Below are 20,441 nucleotides of genomic sequence, written 5' to 3'. Positions count from 1 at the left end.
TATATGGAAAGTCCATGTGGCATATTTTTTTGCCTGTGACCGAGTGTTGATTCCATTCATTAAGGAAGAATTCGGAGAAAAGAAGATAGGACGATCGCGACTCTTTCGAGTTAGAACATTGAATGAAGCAAGCGATAATTAACAAAACTGGAGTACGGTTTGCAGGGTAAAACGCTAGCGAGATATGCGATTCTGCGATTTGTTGATAATGAGTTTTGTTACGAGATGTTGATACATGCAGGATCTTTGAATGCGCGAAAGATTACAACGAGTATGCGAGATACAACATTTGCATACTGACAAATCGTGCTAACGTTAACGGTGCAAACAGCAGACATTCGAGAGGTATATAATTTTACGTCTTCACAGTCGAGTTTACTATTGAAGTTTTAACGATTTAATTTCAATGGTAAACTCTACATCTCGTGTTGCTATACTGTAGCCGCGAACCTCGAACCGAGCTTCGAATTGAAATTATCGAGCTGAACTTCGAGCCGAAATCAAGTCGAGCTTTAACCAAATTTCACGAGCGTTGCAAGTGATCCATATTGTACGTGATATTTTAATTATGTTTTATATAATTAAATATACGCGCATATATAATAGACAAGAATACATTAAAAATAGCTGCTGCAACACACACACATATATATATATTCAAAAACAAATGCGTAATTAACTAGCTATCATATTCCGGTTCGCGTTTCAGCTCGATAGTCGGGACGCAGCTTAAGCTTTGTCACTCTCCAAATTACTGATTAAAAATTGGCCCTTGTATACGAGATGTAGGAAGGAAAACGTGGCAAGGCTTCATCATTTCCTATATTTAACTATTACTTCATTACACGACGTGTATCATGAAACATCCATTAGTAATCTCGATAAAAAAGAAAAAGAACCTCATCATTGAACCTTGCACTGAGGATAACGCCATATACTTAGTCAGAGACTTGCGATTAGTGAAGTAATGCAATTTCTTGAATGACGAATCCTTTGCCTAATTATGTACCTCTTGTCGACAAGTGAAAAACGTATGGATGCTTGATACCATGGACTTGGAAATCTATCTGAACATAGCGTATACTGCCAATTAAGACAAGGGATGAGATCAGAAACGAAAAAGAATCGGTATCTCACCATTTGAATTACATGCGTAAACTCTATCGTGGCAGCAGACTGTTCTGCTTGAAGATAAGACTCAGGATAAAGAGATCGCGCCGTACTCCCTCGATCAGGTTCGAAAGGATAAATTTATATTTGTCGCGTTTAGAGTAAGAATGTGTGTACAGTGTGTGAAAATATTTTCATTTGCGCGTGCCGTTGTACAGATGTCATCAAAATAAGGAAGGAGACAAGATTAAAAATGGGAAGACTAAAAAAAAAACAGGTTTTATTCCGAACTAGAGATATGCGTGCGTGTGTGTTGCGCGTGTGTGTATGTGTGTGTGTGGTCGATCTATCGGAATTTGATGGCACAAGCACTGATGTCGAGTTGAATAGAAGAAGGGTGCAAAATACTTGATTTTTTTCTTCCCCAATCTCAATCACTAATCTCAGATTTCCCTTGTAAAAGGCTCTGTTCAGATGAATTTTTCGTCCACGCTCGATACCGATTGGGAAAAGAAAGTTAAACAACTACGGCCTTAGACCTAATCGTGTATATAAATGGAAGGAAGCAAAAACAACTTTTGCATGAGAGAGATAGTTGAATGTGTGGCATCGTTAAACAGATTTTATATTAAAGAGATTTAAAAAGAAGAAAAACATCAAAATAAAATCAATACGTTAAAAACCAATTTTCATGCGCGTCTTCTTTCCTCGAGCTCTTCATTCCTTTAGTTCTCTCTTTCCCCTTTCCTCCCGCCCCTCGAGAATTACCTCTTGGGTGCATTCAGGAATTATGCTCAGATAACCCTTGGGAGCATTTTTGCTATAATATACTTAACGTAAACTATAGCCTAGAGTTATCTAGGCGTAATTTCTGAACTTTTTCTCCATAAAGGAGTGACCCCGACTCCTGTTTTTGTGGCGGAGTCGATTCGGCCAGTGTCAAGATATTCGAGACAGCCGCGCTTGGCAGTGAGTAACGAAAGTTTAATCATGAGTAATGTAGAATACAGAGGGAAGATTACCGTTAGCGAGTTCGTCCGCCCTACAAACTCACGAGTCGCTAGCCGGACGAGAAAAATTCAAATGAGAAGGTCGTTTGATTTGAAGAAAGCTAGGAGAAGGCGGCAGAATTTGGGGGATGATTTCTTTGGGAGCACCAGGGTGCGTTTCATCAATGTATGAAATATAAGATTGGCGGCTTTGATGATGAGGCAATAGAAAATTATGTGGTTAACGTCTTGATAAGGATTTCTACATAGACAGGATTTAGAACTGACCATGTTTTTTCGGAACAAACTATAATTTAAGTTGTAATGGTTTGACCTGATGCGATTAATTAGAATAATCTCCCTTTTTAGATGAAGTTTAGCAAACCGAGGCTTCATAGATGCGTTCCAAAAGAAGTGTTCGTAGAGGTGATCTTTCTGCAAAGATTCCTCGTTAAGATGACCGCGAAACTGATTAACAATAGTGTTTCTAGATTCCGAGAATATATTCGTGAACGGAATCTTTAAATGAATCCTGTCGCCTTCTTTGACACCAATTTTAGCAAGTCATCATTTTTCATTGCCGACTATACCTTTTGTATGCAGGGACCTACACACAGATGAATTATGTTGAAAGTCCGATAGGAACTGGCACGTAATTATAATTCTGAAATAAATTATTTCAAAGAATATGTATATATGTACCAGTTCAATATCTAACTTTGACCATATTAGCGTTTCTTGAATTTAGATAGAATATTTAGTCTTTATCTCAATCATTTTTCGAACAAAGCTTTACGTAAAATATTTATATAACATTTAAAAAAATGGATAGTAATAAATATTTATCATAAATATTCTGTGCTGTCGAGGCTATGACCGCTACGACTGTTTTGTCGTATTTTATTGTAGACCCGCGGCTCGTATTATCTGGACACGATAGCGTTTTGGCGCTGTAAAATAAAAGACACTGCCGTGCTTCTTTACGCGAGACCGCGAGTTACGGAGGATTGAGGTTGGATATACCTCAATAACAGCTGAACCGATCAAGTTCTACGCTCGATCGATAGCGCCCACTCGAATTGTGTAATGAAAGTGCTTTTATTTTTTTTCTACGTGCCTTACGAGCGGAAATATTGAAACACACAGTCCGGATCTGTAACTTTTTCATATTCAGATACGTCGCAGTCATTATCATTATCGTCGATAGAGCTTGACAGAATCTCTTTCACTTTCTTTCAGTTTCTTATCATAATAGATATAAAATAATTATTACAGTTTGAAGATTTCTATTCAGATTTATATTATAAATGTAAACGAGTTTTGGCTTAACTGCGATATTATGCAACACACACACACACACACACACACATTAATATACATACATATATTGATATATATGTATAAATAATTAGTAATTTTATATATGTATATATATATATATATATTTATATATATATATATATATGTGTGTCCATAACGTAAAGCATTAGAGAATATTTATGTACTTTTTGTAATTGTATATTATTATAATAATTAACAAAAAAAATGTGTATTTTGTTCCGAAAATAGAAAAATTAACTTAATTAAGAGAAGAAGGAAGCTGAAATAACAACACAGCTTTAAGTACAGTCTTAAGATGTCATGAACTAATCAGAAAATCGTATCATTATCTTAAGATATTATATTTAAGATGATCATAAAATAAATTATAAATATCGGTCAATAGATTTAAATTCATGGGTTGACTAAAATATATAATAATTTATAGTATTACAAACATTTAATATAATTATTTAAAAAATATATATACATTTTTTTTTATTTTAAAGGAATTGTTTCCTGTATTATATGATTTTAGAATCAGATACCCGATATCTAATTATTTTATTTTCGTCCACATCGTACATTGTATTGAGCTTGCGAATGATGTCTTTCGTTCTATCGTAAACAAAATTATCCATTTGGCCCAAAACATTGATCAATTCGATTATTTTTTCAAATCCACGATTTATCCTTTCAGATCTGTCATCGTCTGATATTTGGAATTGTGATTCTGTTTTTAGTAAATTCCTGGACAATCGTTCAGATTTATTTTCCGCTGATATTTCAACAATGTTTGCAAGTGATATCTAGCAAAATTTGACAAAATTAATTTTTATTAAAAGAGGATATATACTATTAGTCTAGTTTACTTCGTGCATTTTTGATATGCGGGTATTAACTAATAACTTTCTATTGAATTATCTTAATTTCGGCGATTCATGTAAATATATTCATTCATGATATATTTAATGAATTATTTTAATGTATATATTGTATCAATTTTAGCACATCATTCTTTAAATATATTGTTAAAATTAAAATAATTTAATAGCATACACACACACACACACACACACACACACACACACACACATAATAATAATAATAGTTACTAATTAATACGTATATCAACTGCTCGGTGTAAACTTAAAGTTATCTTCTTGATTAAATTAAATTAAAATAATTATGCGCACGCAAAATAACTGTATGTATGTCTTATTTTGATCTTACCATGTATATAACAGAGACTGAGAAAAATAATAAATCCATTTTGGTAAAATCGCACTAATCTCTCCGTGTAACGACACCGTCTACTCCAAAGTTCTTCTCCAAGTTTTTCAATAAATTAATAATTAGCAAGAATAATGCACTCTCATTGATTTGATTAATATATCGAATCCGTAACTAACAATGAGACGATTCGACGATTTGCATTCTTTTATAAGAACCGTATATGTGTGCATGTTCGATTGCATATTGTGTAGATGTACGGAATCGTTTTTATAATTTTATATATCTTTTTACATTAAAATTAATTAACTTGATTGAATGTGTAGAATATAACTTTAATACGTTAGAAAAAATGGATTAGGGATTATTAATCTTGAGTCATTTTAATACAATGTTGTGTCAATTAAAATTGACATTTTATTTATAGGTCACATCGGCGAATTCTTTTTATAATAAGTGGGTTTGACTGACGTTTGCAACGCGAAAGCAAAGTGGAATCCGCTGATTAAGTGTAATCATTTTTTTTTTGTCATTACTAAATTCTATTACTAAATCCAATAACAGGTAAAAAAGAATTGTTTTGTATTTGACTACGTTGACTGAAAAAGCAAATGAACATTTCTTATTCTTTATTATCTAACATATACACGTGTGTGTGTGTGTGTGTGCACATTTTCTGTTGTCTAATATTTAATTTTTTACTCTATTAAAACTAACACACACACGCACAAATATATGTATATACAATATATTTTTATATATAATATCCAACATAACTATTTAAAACAGTACATTTGAAAGATGGAAATTTCAGATGTATTAATCAATTATTATCATAGTGTGTTTGAATTTTATCTTAAGTCATTAATTTAAAATTAGATGTCACGTGACGTTTAAAACGTGATATTGACGATACTTTCATCGATATCATTCAGATACGGAAATTCTGCTTCTCGACATCGTTATATTGTATATACTCGTGTCGATTTCCAAGCACGCATTAGCAAATATTTATCTGTTTACATGAAATATGATGAGCGTCACGATGCATTAACAGCAATTATCCGAAAAATCATTTTTAATTTTGATTTATTTTCATACGTTTACTATTCACGTAACGAAGTAAAGGGATTCTACGAATACGAGTTTCCATTACGATCAATTATGAAAGATGCTGAGAAACTATCGATTTCTATTTTTGTATTTGTGCTTTCATCTTTCACCCATTGCTATTAACACATTATATGCGATAATAAACAATAAATACAGAAATTTTGTGTTTGCTGTAGAAATTTCCAATAATAAACCTCTTATTACAATGACATTTTTACTGCAATATCTTTAATGATCGCAAGCACAGATCTAAAGTCCAGATCTTTTATATACATTCATATTTAATATTTATATATAATATATGTACAGTTTTCTGCAATTATTTGTTTGTATACGTATTTAGGATAATATTTATTTTATCTTGTTAATGAAATGCATCTCTATACCATCACTGAACCGCCGTTATGAGCTCGAATTGGCATAACGCAACATCGGTCATATTGTTCTCCTTGTTGACGCCAAGTGCTTATGTGAACATTACCGTGAAGATGGAAACGCGATTTATCAGAAAAATACACGCTTTTCCATTGCCTCGCAGTCCAGTTTATAAGATTGCGAGCAAATTGAAGACGAGCCAGACGATATGCGAGTGTAAGTCTTGGCACTTGTGCACGAGAACGAAGACCCGCCTCTTTTAAACGATGACGGATCGTTTATTCGCTCACACGATATAAAATAGGATTTTCATTTTAAACGTATCTTGCAGTAATCATTTGTCTTTTCAAAATATGATGAACATATTTGTCGATCTTGTCGGACTGTATAGTTACACAACGACGATCACTTTCCAGCCAGAAATGATAATAGAATTGACGTTGATTCAACATCGAAATTGTCAAATTGAAAATCGATGTCGATTCCATTATCCTTTATTCTATTGTCCTGTCTCTTGATGGTATCGTTTAACCAAGCAATCGTTTAGCTACTGTTTAGCAAAGAAAGAGAAAACTTGAAGTTCGCTCTTAACCCGGAACTCTTGCTGACAGACGCACGAACCCGAGTTAGCGGTGATCATTTTTGCTTCAACAATAATTCGGTGAAAAAAAATCGTACAATGTTCGTTAAAAAAGCAAATTGAAGATGAAGATTCACTTTTTATATATATATATATATATAATTCCATAAAGGATCGGTATAATATTGAATTTAATTACAGATTTCGTAAGTGGATTTCAACCTTCAAAATATTTTTTTAATTTTTTCTTTGCAAAGATTTTTTCACCGAGTTATGGTGAATTTTGAATATTACTCAATTTTTAGCGTGTTCGAAAGTGTTCCCTATTTTTTGTTGAGTAATGTATATAAAATAAATTGTAAAAGTAAATCTCGAAATAACTTTGAATTAATATTGGAATGATGAAAGATCGATGCTCTAACAGACAAGTTTAATTACAACAGAAAGTTTTCATACTCTATCATAAATTCGCAACAAAAGTGAATCTCTGGTATAATTCATTTCCATTCAATCTCCTTTTGTTAAATATTAAGTTATGAACAAATAGAGATTAGGAATAAATAGTAATGTAATTACTATTTCTACTACTTAATAAATACTAACATAATTTCGTTTTCATTTTTTATCTCCTTAAATATTAATTTATCAACAGAGATACGAAATTAAGAATAGTTATTGTAGAAGGTATAGGTGATGATTTATTTGTAAGAGAGAGAGAGAGAGAGAGAGAGAGAGTGTGTGTGTGTGTGTGTGTGTGTGCGTGCGTGCGTGCGTGCGTGCTCAGCGTTAGTGTAATTAGTTACCGTTCTAGGTATTTACAGGTTCAACAAATCTCATCGGCAATATTTTTTCAAAAATTAATTATATAATTAATAAGATACATGGAATATACACAAAACAGCGAAGACAGCTGACTAAAACTAGAAAAGTAAATAATAATCAATAAAAAATTATTTTTTTTTTCGCCAAAATGTTGTATTAGTGCAGTATTCTTTAGAGCATTGTGAAAATTCATCGAATCGAGTATCACAAATTCATCGAAATTGATGAATATTCCGAATAGTTTTCTAAATACATTTTCGATATCGATTCGATATTATTACGAGTCATTATTATGAGTCATTTCTCGCTGGGATACAACCTTAGCATTTAATTATAAAAAATTGCAACGTCGTTATTAAATTGTTTATCATAAAAAGTAATAGAAAAAGTAAAACTTTTCAACTTTAAAATTAATATAATTAATAAAGCATAAAGCTCTGTAAAGATGTATCATATAGTCGATAAATAATGCCTTTAATTTAATTTTTATATTTTGTAATTACACCAAATTGTTCAATTAGTGTACCAGACAGTATATAATGACTCCGTTAAAAAGATTGTAGACTACTAGAATTGTACAGACATTAATAAAGATCCGAAACGAGATCGAAACGTATATATTTGTAATTGGAATTGTCATCTAATTTTGAATGAACCAAATCATACACAACCAGTGACTGGCTCTACAAGGCATTACTTTTCAACTTTATTTATAAGTAATATTTTAAGATGCTAATACGGCTCTTTAATTAATAACATTTTAAGCCTGTACTTAAGATGATCTCTTTGAAATATAAGATCCAACTATGACTTAATCAATCTAAATGCAGAGTTCATTTATTGTGAAAATTACATAAGAATATTAAGGAATAAGATATCTTATCGAAATAATTATGTGAAAATAATATGATAATTTATAGAAACAAATAAAGATCACATGATGTTATAACGATTAAGTACTTTTATTAATTATTCGTCAGCTATCAAGTATGTTTACAACACGACACGAAAATTACGCAGATTTGGCGAAATTTGATCTCTCGCGAATTTATCCAAGATATCACTCATACTAATAATTTGTAGGAATAATTTGGAGTCCTTAATTTTCTGGTTGTGGTGTCGTGGCCTGCTGCAACTGATTACTCAAGTTCTGCGAAGCCTGCACGGCGATGTCGATCGCTTGTTTGGTAAACTTGGCGATACCTTCCTGAACCTTGCTAGAATTCTCGTTGATGGTCTTAGCAGCGTTCTCTGATTCTGTCACGAGAGTCTGAACACCCTCTTGAAACTTGGTACGCAGCTGATTTATCTGCTCCGTTGTTTCAGGATTGAAGTTGAAATTGTTGAACGTTTCGGACAGTTTGTTGTTCATATTTGTCCAAAAGTCCTCCAACCCAGGCCTCTTCGTCTTGATCTGCAAATGATCGGTCATGCGTGCGTACAGCCAAGAATATTTTTTTCTCAAATTTTGGAAAGAACACAAAATATTTTTTTTCTCGAAGAAATTCGGAAGAATGTATCGGAAGATGTATGCGAAATATAATTAAATGTACGCGAATGTGAAGACATCTCAATTATTGAGTAGCGCAATATATATCTATATATATATAATTTTTGTAACAATATATTATTTAATATTTTATTTTTAACAATACTTATTTAACAGAAAATACGTAACAAGGGAAATTAAGATACTATTGAATCATTCGATTTGTACAATTTTAAGTGCGTTCGATATTTCTCAAGTATACATACGTAAGCTATATATAACTCTATTGAGTATTTATTTTATAATGTTCTTGACAAAAAAAGTGTATGTTATACAGGATTTAGGACATTTTTCTATTGTGTAAGTACAAAAATAATAAAAAAACGTGTTAGTGTAATTTATCGTTTACTTTGAAATTGTTTTTGGTTCATATACGGATATATTATAATAACAACATATTAAATAAGATTATAATTTTTTGCTGTATTACGTAACGTATTGATATATAAACGATATTTTGAATCGTTGAACATATATAAATTGCACTGTAATTTTTTCATTTTCAATTTCGACATCGATCAATTATCTCTTTTGCTCATTCGCGTAGATTGTCTCTTTGAGAATCGATTTAGAATAATAGATCGATAAAAGCTGGTCGGCTTTTCTCTTGCCAATTTGTTCAGAGAGTAAACAATCCTCTATACTCTACGTAGAAAATTAGGCGATGTGGCGATGTTCTTTTATCTCTAATTTCAAAAATACGTCTATCTCTAGGTCTCTAGGTATTCGAAGAGGAGGTAGCGCGCCGATACTGCGAACAAATAAGTCAGCCTTTAATTTTCATATACATTTAGAAGGAGTCGTGACGTATGAAACGAATAATTTCAATAAAACTAAATATTGATGTACAAAATGCATTTTCACATTCGCTCAAATATTTGTTTATTGTTCGATTTGTTCGTTTTAGTCGATCCGTCAAGTTGCAATGAAATGGTACACTTAACGTACTAAGTATGTAAAAAAATGTGTGTGTGTGTGTGTGTTAAATATTCGACTTTACCTCATCAGACATGTTCTTGAGGTACGTCTGGACATTGTTGAGTAAGTTGCTGCTTTGCTCCTTAAAAGTATCGAGGAACTCCTGTTGGTTTGGCAAGTTTAGCTGCTGTTGAATCTGAGTGCCCAAGTTCTTAATAACATCTTGCGCCTCTTTGATATGATCGGACAATTGAAGAGGTTGCGTGTCAGTCTGCTGATTTTCGACATCACTATTTGGTACAACCTTGCCGTCTGCCGTGATCAAGAGGACGGCTAAGATAACTGAGAGTAAGCACCTCATTTCACGCTGGTATTTTCTCCTTGGTCGATTAGGAAACAACTGATGCGTAGGATGGAGGATTATACTCCCTTTTATAGGCGTTTCTTATCGAAGAGGGCAAAGTGCTTATTATCTCACTTCGACGACAATGACCTGCGTTTCTCTCGCATAGAAGGCCGCAGTACATATATTTACTTGAATCTGCGTTTGTTTGAAGATACTCAGCATTCCCAGAAACAGTGTTGGTTTCAAATATTTATATAAAGCTCATTTTTTAAATTTTGTTCCTCTAAAACGTTGCTTGACTATAACAATATAAATTATGATAAATAGATAAAAGAAACGGAGCTTATTGTTGTTTATAACTCAAGCCTCACATGATTATTTTATTGTATTATATTCATTATTATTATAATATATTGTAGTTGTATATATTGGAAGAGTCAAAATAATATAAATTGGAAGTTCTTATGTATTAGTCAAATTAATAAACATTCAGATTAGAATTCATTTTCATTTTATTCTATTGTTAATGACACTTTACAGATATTATTACTACCTATTGCTCTCTTATACGCGGACTTTTCACTGTTTATTAATTTTACTAATACATAAGAACTTTCAATTTATATTATTTTGACTATTCCAATATATACAACTACAATATCTAATGAAATGAAGACTGCGTTACTTAATAATAAATTTTATAAATTTTGTAAGACATATGTATTTTTTAAATTTTTGTGAACATTGATAATGACCCGATCGATGTCGAAACGTCTGTTGATATTTGTTTTTATTATTAATTTGTAATGTTTATTAATTCGAATTAAATTTGTCTTTGTTTAAATGTTAACATTTGGCTCTTGGCCCTTCTTTTATTTTGTATGTTTTATACTTAAAGAGCCTTCTATTATAGTAATAAAACATTTATTATTCTATCTTAAAATGGAATTCGGAAATACTTTCTCTCTCAATTTGTGATTTTAATATTAAGTTGGCATTTTTAACTTAAATTTAGCTATTTTTCAAAAGTCACGGTAATTGATTATTCCCTGATCATATTTCTAAGTCGAGCTAAATCTTTTATATATATATTACGAATGCAGTAAAACGTAAAATGATTAGCAGCACATATTAATAAATCAACAAATTAATAGCATAAAATAAGCTCGCTCAAAATTAGAGAGAGAGAGAGAGAGAGAGAGAGAATCAGTAATGAGGGTACAAGAATTTTAAGTCAAGCTCAACTTGTAAACATAACGCTACTTTTACAATTTCTTTTAGAGGAGATACTGTGAGCTTCTTCCTACAAATTTATGTGATAAGAAATACATCTTATCTGTGAAATGCTTTCGTATACTGAGATTTACGTATATAATAATTTATGAATAGAGGGAAACCTTCTGAAAGAAAATCTCTTATTCCAGATAAGCGTACCGACCTTTTCTCTCTCTGATGTAAATTATAATGTATGCGTTTTATCTTAGAGAATGTTTACAACAGAAGTTTGTTACTATATAACTAATAATTTTATTTAATAAAAAATTTGATATAATTGTGTGATATTTTATTTTACTGTAACAAAGGACATTTCCGTTATTTATAAACAGTTTGTAGTGAACTTTATTGTAATTAATTTATAACACACACATATACGATTTGAAACGAATTAATGATTTCGGATGTAAAGGTTAAAGTTTAAGGCGAGAGATTGCTATTATCAATTTTAACTGCCATCTGTTTTTCTCTCTATGAAATATTACATCAGCCAGATAAAGATGTACATTTTAGACAAATGAACATATATGTACAAGTACATATACATATAATACATATGCACACAACCGAATTACTGATTCCGGGATGTCCAGATCATACTTTTTAAGAGCGAGGGGCAGATAGATTAGAGTCTTGTCCAAACGCTCTGTTTATTTGATATCATTTATTTAACCACTGTATACATATCAGGACCGTTTCAAACCGGAGTGCAATAGGTACAGTGCACTCTGACGGCTTTCTCAGCAAACCAAAGCATGTAACATTCAAATCTATATTAGCAACTTTGGAATGTTTATGTATCAAATATATTTAAATGGTATATTTATTATAACATAATATAAATGTATCTCAGAAAATCAAAATATGTAAATAGACGTTATATAATATTACACGGGTAAATGTTATGTTTCGGTATAGCAACCTAAAGAGTACTTTAAAAGAGCTCGGGAATATAATTTATTTATTCACAGTCAATTATACGCCAATACAACATTTGCGCAATACTTCGGATAATTCTAATCTTAATTCTGATAGCATAGCGAGAGTTGTTTATTAAAAGTTTCAACCTAGTGACTATCATTGATTATTAAAAGCCTTTTGACCTAACTGATGTAACTTTATTTATTTGCGAATAGCTTCGATGAAAATTTTCTTCCTGTCTTCTTTTTTTATGCAAATATTTGTAGCGATAAACGATTTACGAATTAATTTAAAATTGTGTAATTGTTTTAAGTCTACATTTAATGTTATCTAATAAACATAAAGTGTGTGTTTAATAATAGATATAATTTCGCTATAGAGGGTTTTATTTTACATTTTTTATTTCATATTCTTGTAGCAAACTTTAAGAGTTTTTCAAAACATTATATATAATAGAACTCTTTTCATCAAGTACTTTTCGAGTTATAAGGCTTGAAAATTACAATACCACTGGTATTAGCATTATCCAAGATATATATACTTACCAAGAGCATAAGTTGTCCAGTTGGATTTACACCTCTTGTGTGTGTTCATGCGCGCGTGCGTACCTTTGACTTTTACCTAGCATCATATGAAAAACTTCGACCAACTTCGACGTTGGTGAACACATAATGAAAAAATATGTTAAAAAATTACAAATACTCGAACACATATTGAAAATAATATTTATTAAGAAAATTACATATGCTCGAATTGCTTCCCATTGACCTTTAAACATTTTCAAATTTGCCTTGGAAATGACAACAAAGACAGCGAGCAATTCTCCTTGGATTTTTCTGCATGCTCTTTTTATCTTATCTTTCACGTTATCCCACGTTGTTGATCTTGTAGCATAAACTAATTCTTTGATTCGACCTTAAAAATAAAAATCCATGATTGTGAGATCTGAGGACCTAGGTGACCAGCTTAGTGGTCCATTTCAAAAATTCACAATCCAATAATGAAAAGGTCTTATCGGTCTATGCTGTGACTTGTGCTTAAATAACGTTTCAATGAGACAATATTTACTAAATATTTGTAAAGGTAAAATTATATATATATTTATAGTAGCTATTGTCAAACTTTTTTTAGTGTCCTATATGCGGAAGGAGTTATGTGTAGTACATATATATTAGATATTATACATTTTTTTGTATAATTTGAATACCTACATTTAATGTTTTACTTTTTTTGGAAGGTCGAAACGTTTGTTTAGTTTGTATAGTTTATATATAACAATATATATATAAATTTGCTTGGTTCTCTCATAGATCCCTATTGTTTTCTTGATTTCTACTTTTCTGTAAATTTTTGCAAATCCTGTTTTCAAGACCAATTTCTTAAATCTATTTTTGTGAAAGGCTGTATTATACTATCTTTGTTTCTTTTTGGACCATTATGCAGTGTCATCATATTTATATATATAATATCCTAAGTAATGAATATTTAATAATTTTGAATTTAGGAGCGATTGGATAATATTTTGACAAATGTAATTGTGCTAAGTTTTAAATTTAAATATTGATTATTTTTTAATCAAGTAGGTGTGTTATATATATATATATATATAATACAAAATATTTATAAATAAAATATCATAATACTACCTTCTCCTCTATATATTGTACATAACGGCATTTTTTTATTTTATTAAATTTTTTGGAGTATATTTCTTGGGTATAAAATAAACTTTGTCAATATTAAAACTTGCATGTTTCTTTATTTGTGTTCACGAATTTCATTACAATTGATAAGTGTTACATAATTTGCGTGTTGAGGCACAATTCGATTTTAATTAAAAGATTAATTAGCATCGAGACACTTGAAAATCGAGATAGGATTTGTTACAGATTTTGCTCACTAGGTGAAAATTTCCGTAAAATGCCAAATTGTTGACAAAACTATGTGTGAAATTTCAGAGAATTATTAAAATTGAAACTTAAATTTGTGGCTTCTCCCAAGAACACATTAATTTTAAATATAATTAAGATAATAAGAGTCGTGTTTCCGATACATAGACGAGAGAGAATTAAGTACTTTTAGTATTGTTTTTAGTATCTTCTTCAGTATCTTCTGTAGTATCTCCTTTAGTATCTCCTTTGACATCTTCTTTTGTTCCCAATGCCGATTCCAGTATGCTTTCCATGCCATTTAAGATTCCCCTGATAGATTCAATTCCGCTGGATCCGGCGTTTTTCGTTCCTCTTCTTGCTTCTCCCACGATGGTATCAAAGAACCCTGACTGTTGGATTTGTTCCTTGATCGATCTCTTTACTATTTCTTTGATATTTTTTATCGTTTCCCTAAATTTGTCCAAGGATTTACTCAGATCAATTTTCAAAGCTTCTACTTGTCCACTCTTCTGCAGGGTGTTGCTTACATTTTCTTTAAGTTCATTGGTGGCCTTATTGACATCATTCATAATATTATTCGATTTTTCTGTAAATTTGTCATGGATATTTTTCCAAATGTTTTTGCCCTTGTCTATAATACTTTCGATGCCAAAAGTTTCAACGCCACTTTGCTTCCTTCTTAATACCCTATCAAAGGTCTCTTTTACTTGATCTTTAAGTGAATTAATTTTCTCCTTCACTTTCTGTTTCAAATCTTCATTAGTCAACTTATCGAGGATGTACTTAATATTCTGAATTCTCTCATTCAACTTATCCTGATAATTTGCCTCAATTTCTTGTTTCACTTTCTTGAGATTTTCTAGAGCTTCGTTTAAATTTTGCTTTCCCTCTTGTAACAATTTTTTGGCATTTTCTGTAGCTTTCTCGAATGCGTTTACGGCGCTCTGTCTCTTTTCCTGGAAATCTTTCTCGAGTTGTCCTATACGTTCCGTGATTTTGTTGCTGATGTCCCTAAATGTGTCTTTCACTCCGTCAGGAATATAGTCAAGCAGTTGTTTTGCCTTGTCGGAAATAGTTTTGGTCAAGTCAATTTCCTTATTTCCAATTTGGAGCGGGGTGGCCTAATAAGCGATTGATAAAAACAAGGTATAGTTATATTTCAAAATATGATACATGTCCTTTTCTTTAAAATAATATAATTTTTAATAAAATTAGGATTATGAAAAAGATGTATTCTAATGTGCGTGTCCTTAATTAATTTTAGCATATAATTACAATATTCAATATTTAGTAAATTTCTTTTCTCTATTCTTTACATTTCTAAATCGCAAAACAATTTTTTGCATTTGTGAAACATAACTTACCTGGCTTCCGTAACACAGAGCCGCCAGAACGGTCACTAGAAGAGCAACGCGTACCATCGTGATTTGAAAGAAAAGTGATTGAGTGACGAGACTGCAAAGATGTGCCAAATTCTCTGCTAGAGAGAAATCAGCGAATGATAGACACAACCATTTCAATGAATATGCTTATATATATTAACCGAAATTTGGTTATTGTCCTGTTACATAAGTGTCCATATGTTATTATAGCAATTATTTACCAAGCTATTATTTAGCATTACACACCTGAGCTAATAACTTGACTGAATAGCATCCTTTCATGTGATCATAATGCGCGTGATAAATGATGAATTGAAATCGTTAATTACTGATTCAACGAAATCGTAACCAAACGTTGTAACGTCTGACTTGTAATAATATTTTTTTATTCAAAATATCTGTTTGCACAAAAAGTATGAATATGAGTTAATTTTTATATTAAATCACCAATCAGTAATGACAGACTTGCAGATGGTGATGTACACACAAATGCACTTTGTCAACAATTCATTTATCAATTATTCATCATGGTTTAATTAATGTGACGCAAGTTATATTAAACTTATAATCTTATCATATTTATTTGCCACGATAAATCAATAAGTACCTTGCTATTCTATAAAATTCAGAGGATGTATTTGTTCACATCGTTTTAAGCGTTGTTTTATCATACTGTTATTTAATAAATATTAAACAAGAATAATTAATAATTATAAATCACCAAAACAAAAGTTGTTTATTTTATATAATTTATATTTAATGTTTTTTTAATAACAAATGACAATTTTATAATGTTATTAAACATGGTGACCCATTTTAATCTTTAATAGAGAATATCTCGAAAACTAAATCCAGTAGACAAAAATGTTTCAAATAAAAATGGAACAGTGTCGAGTGGGACACGTTTTAGTGACGTTGTTTTTGTTCTAAGTGGAGGCGCTAAAAAGATATGAAGGTCACCTCCACTTTTTTAAATGGAATAATGTAATTTTTTTAGATAACGTGATTCCTCTAATTATTTTGCATATAATAGTATTAAGGTAGAGATACCAAAAAACCAATAGTTTTCGAGATATTTTACACTTTATTTTGATACATACTGGCACAAAATGTTAAATTATTAGGCATTAACAATGAAGAAAGACACGGCGATAACCCGCAAACTTTCTGGTATAATTGAAGAAAATACCCGCGAAAGCCTCAAAAGCGTAATATAATAAATTAACAGAATTCGTGTTTTTCCATTTTTCTATACGGTAACTGCTAAACTTCTCGCTCGCTTGAAACGATGATCGAATGTGAACAATGCGTCAACAATTCTGGCTGAAATTTGGCAAAGAAGAGTTTGAAGAGTGATACTTCCCAGATGTCACATCATCAAATGAATTGTGGCACTATCTCATAAAGAATTTACCAGACTTATCGAACTACCCACATATTAAAAGAACAAGCAAAAGGCACACTTAAAAAGATACTCAAAGAATGTCTAAATTTTAGTCATACAGTTATTTATTAAAATTCGTTTCTAACAACAATAAATAAATGTTTAACCTTGCTAATTGTTTCGCTTATTTTATCTCGTGGCGATCTTGTCATTTGAATTTACACGCTCAATCGAGTGAGACGTTTCTGTTCTCTTGTAAATTTTAATTTATTTTAATTTAAATTACTTATACTTCTGCATATTGTTTCAAATATTTAGATTGACTTTGTATTTATAACAATATAAATCATGCCAATATGAGCCAATATAAATTGTTCGTGTATATTAAAACTCTATTTATTAAAAAACTCTATTTATTATATTCTGTATCTATATGTATACGTTTGAACCTCGGTTTGAGACTTCATATCAGTACAAAAAATTATGCAAATCAAATAAAAATCTTCAAACACTCTAGAACATGGATTAATAGTAAACCGATATAAACGGTCAAAGTCAGATCCTAAACATTAAATTGTCCGATTTAATAAAACTTCTTAAAAATATATTAAACGTATAAAATCGTTATAAAATAAAAACCTCTTATGTTCGCATTTTGGACATAATGTTGTCTGGGTATATAATACTAAAGTGAGGATCTGTATTCAAAAAATTAATGCAATTTCAATTAACTTCGACACATTTTTATTCATAATCGAGATCGGTACAACTGTTTGGTCAACATGTCGATAATAATTCAGGACTAGTCATCGCAGAATGATATCTAAAGGCCATCACGTAAGAGTAGAGGATTGTTGAATTTCCTATAGCACTCGGGATCCCTGAAGTCTCTAGGCAGGAGCTTCCAGATCCGTCCACCGTTGTGGAGTAAAGAGGCACGTATTTTCGGTCTTAGGAAATTGAACGTGATTGGGCTGGTGGCATCTAGTACACGGCCGAACAGGATTGATTTGTTCTTCAGGGTGACCGAAATGATGTCGCCCGGCAATAGGTAGTCGTAACCCAGAGCGCTAATTATCTGTTCTCTAGGCAGGACGATGTTGAAACCACCGGAGGAAATCGCGGAGCTGCTAGCCGCAGCAGCCGAGGAGGCCGATGTGGCGACTGACGAGGCGGCAGCTGATGACGAAGCCACGGTGGGCAAGACTCGCGGACGAAACAGTGGATATTTTATTCTGCGGTCAATGTCCAGGTCAAGACCACGGTACGAAGCTGGTCTGAGCACGGTGCGACCGCCCGTGGAAGCGGACGCGCTCGCGGCCGCGGCCGCGGCCGCCGCTGTGGGTGCGACAGTGGACAGGATCGGTCTGCGCAACGGCAGGGTGAATGGCACTCGTCCAACAACCGGAGTCGAGACGACGTTCGCTGCTGAGGAAGCAGCCGCAGCGGAGGCGACTGCCACGTTGTCCTCCAAAACGTTGGGCACGACTTCCGGTTGTACTAGAGGTATAGTCGAATAGTCTGATAACGGTACTTCCGCTGCCGTCGTCGTCGCCGTCGCCGTCGCAACTGCCGCCGCACCTGAAGAGGTCGATTCGTAAGGGACAATCGAGGGAACTATCGTCGGTCCAGCGGAGAACACCGGCTGCGTCTCGGCGATGGTGGTGGCGGTGGCGGTGGCCGTAGCGGACGCCGAGGAGCTCGCGGTTTCGGTCTCGACAGGGACGATGGGTGCTACGGGGACTATCGACCCGTACTCTACCACTGGACTTACTATCGGTCTACCACCGATAGCAACGGAGCTCGACGCGCTGGACGCTGCCGCCGTGCTCACTACGGTGCTCTGTTCGACTGGTCCGTACCCAAAGTTACCACAGAAGGGTATTCTCGACAAGTACGAGCCGATTGTGGAGAACGCTGAGGACGAGGAGATGCTTGTTAGACCAGTTCTAATTAGATGAGGTATTCCAGACGCGTAGTAACCGTTGTAAAAGCCGCGGAACGAAGACAGCACTTCTGACAATGATGTCTCATAATCCGGGACAATGATATCGCTAGAGGCGGTCGCCGTCGCAGTCGCCGTCGCCGTCGCTGCTGCCGCCGCTGTAGACACGAACGGTTCTGCGGCTATCTCTTCCAGCGGAAGTATCGAGCTTCCCAAGTGATACAGTTGTTCTCGTATGCCAAAACGCAGATGAGAAAACAAGTGGGCGAGAACGTGACGAATATGCGTGCGGAAGAGATCGATTCCGAAATGCAAGACTCTGAAGAAGACGTGTTTGATCCGATGAATGGCACCGATGATGCTGGGGAACGGTACGGCGTCATGGATTATATCAGGTAGAATCAGCAGATGATGGGGCTCTCTGATAACGACGTGAAGAAGATGCGAGGTGTGATGAAACAGGTGCTCCAAGATGCTATCGGAGATGACATCCTCGCCTATCAATGGCCCCAAACTAAGTCCGGACCTCAAGTTCCGCAGGACGATCAGACCGTAATGCCAAAACTTTCTCAGCTCACAGAAGAATTCGTGCACGATCGTACCCGACAAGTGGAAGTGACCGTGTGAGAAAGCCTCGACCTCGCAGGAATGAGTATCCAGATCATCCAAAGGAACGGCATCCCACAGATTCGCTCCTAAAAGACTGCTTGATGAAGCTGCGGCTGCGGCCGCAGCTGCGGACGCGACCGCTTGACGCTTCGGCAAATTACTCAACTTTTCAGTTGTCGTAGTATTCTGTAAACAAATTAAAGACCAAAATCTTTTTAATCGCAGCGTATTTCTTTTTGTCAAGTTTAAAATCTTGTAATATATTACGTGACATTATATGTACATAATTATGATGGAATCCTAACCATCGTAGATTCAACTATGTGTATTTTCTGTTCTTTTTTTTCTCCAATTATCTTTTTTATTGTTTAAATACGAATAAAATGATTTTTCAAGTTTCTTTTAATGAGATTTGCTAAATTTAATAAATCCTACAATTTGTATTGTAATAATTAGTACTAATATTATTGATATGTATAATCATGTAATATATAGTGTGTCATAAATTTTCAGCATAAATACCTCTCGCAATCGTTGCAATCTTTCAGCAATGTCCGTTTCATCCGCAAGAATCAATGCTTGGATGAGATCGTGCATACTTCTGTACGAAAATACATCATCCTGAAAAATAAGGGAGAATCTAATTTAGATTTATTTTTATTCTGGTAATTCTTTATA

General features: G+C 33.1%; 2 protein-coding genes across 2 annotated transcripts; both read right to left on the bottom strand.

Annotated features, from left to right (window-relative positions):
- Positions 1–8,483: 8,483 nt before the first annotated feature.
- Positions 8,484–10,401, bottom strand: A4 (apolipophorin-III-like protein). Its single transcript, XM_018539127.1, has 2 exons — positions 10,092–10,401; positions 8,484–8,956 (listed from the first exon to the last, which is right to left on the bottom strand). The coding sequence occupies exons 1-2, from the start codon at positions 10,368–10,370 to the stop codon at positions 8,642–8,644; spliced, it is 594 nt and encodes a 197-aa protein (XP_018394629.1). The 5' UTR covers positions 10,371–10,401; the 3' UTR covers positions 8,484–8,641.
- A 3,889-nt stretch (positions 10,402–14,290) lies between these two features.
- On the bottom strand, positions 14,291–15,938 carry LOC108773372 (polyamine-modulated factor 1-binding protein 1). Its single transcript, XM_018539150.1, has 2 exons — positions 15,808–15,938; positions 14,291–15,564 (listed from the first exon to the last, which is right to left on the bottom strand). The coding sequence occupies exons 1-2, from the start codon at positions 15,862–15,864 to the stop codon at positions 14,620–14,622; spliced, it is 1,002 nt and encodes a 333-aa protein (XP_018394652.1). The 5' UTR covers positions 15,865–15,938; the 3' UTR covers positions 14,291–14,619.
- Between the last annotated feature and the right edge of the window lie 4,503 nt (positions 15,939–20,441).

Source organism: Cyphomyrmex costatus, unplaced genomic scaffold, assembly GCF_001594065.2.
Source record: "Cyphomyrmex costatus isolate MS0001 unplaced genomic scaffold, Ccosl1.0 scaffold205, whole genome shotgun sequence".
NCBI lineage: Eukaryota > Metazoa > Arthropoda > Insecta > Hymenoptera > Formicidae > Cyphomyrmex > Cyphomyrmex costatus.
Note: the sequence above shows the minus strand (reverse complement) of the source record. Positions and strands in the feature narration are given on the sequence as shown.

What these genes read in the sequence shown, in the direction of transcription:
- A4 (XM_018539127.1), bottom strand. Translation starts at nt 10,370, where the DNA reads ATGAGGTGCTTACTCTCAGTTATCTTAGCCGTCCTCTTGATCACGGCA. An exon ending in TCAAGAACATGTCTGATGAG is followed by an intron (nt 8,957 to 10,091) that starts GTAAAGTCGAAT and finishes GATCATTTGCAG; the next exon opens with ATCAAGACGAAGAGGCCTGG.
- LOC108773372 (XM_018539150.1), bottom strand. Translation starts at nt 15,864, where the DNA reads ATGGTACGCGTTGCTCTTCTAGTGACCGTTCTGGCGGCTCTGTGTTAC. An exon ending in CTCTGTGTTACGGAAGCCAG is followed by an intron (nt 15,565 to 15,807) that starts GTAAGTTATGTT and finishes ATCGCTTATTAG; the next exon opens with GCCACCCCGCTCCAAATTGG.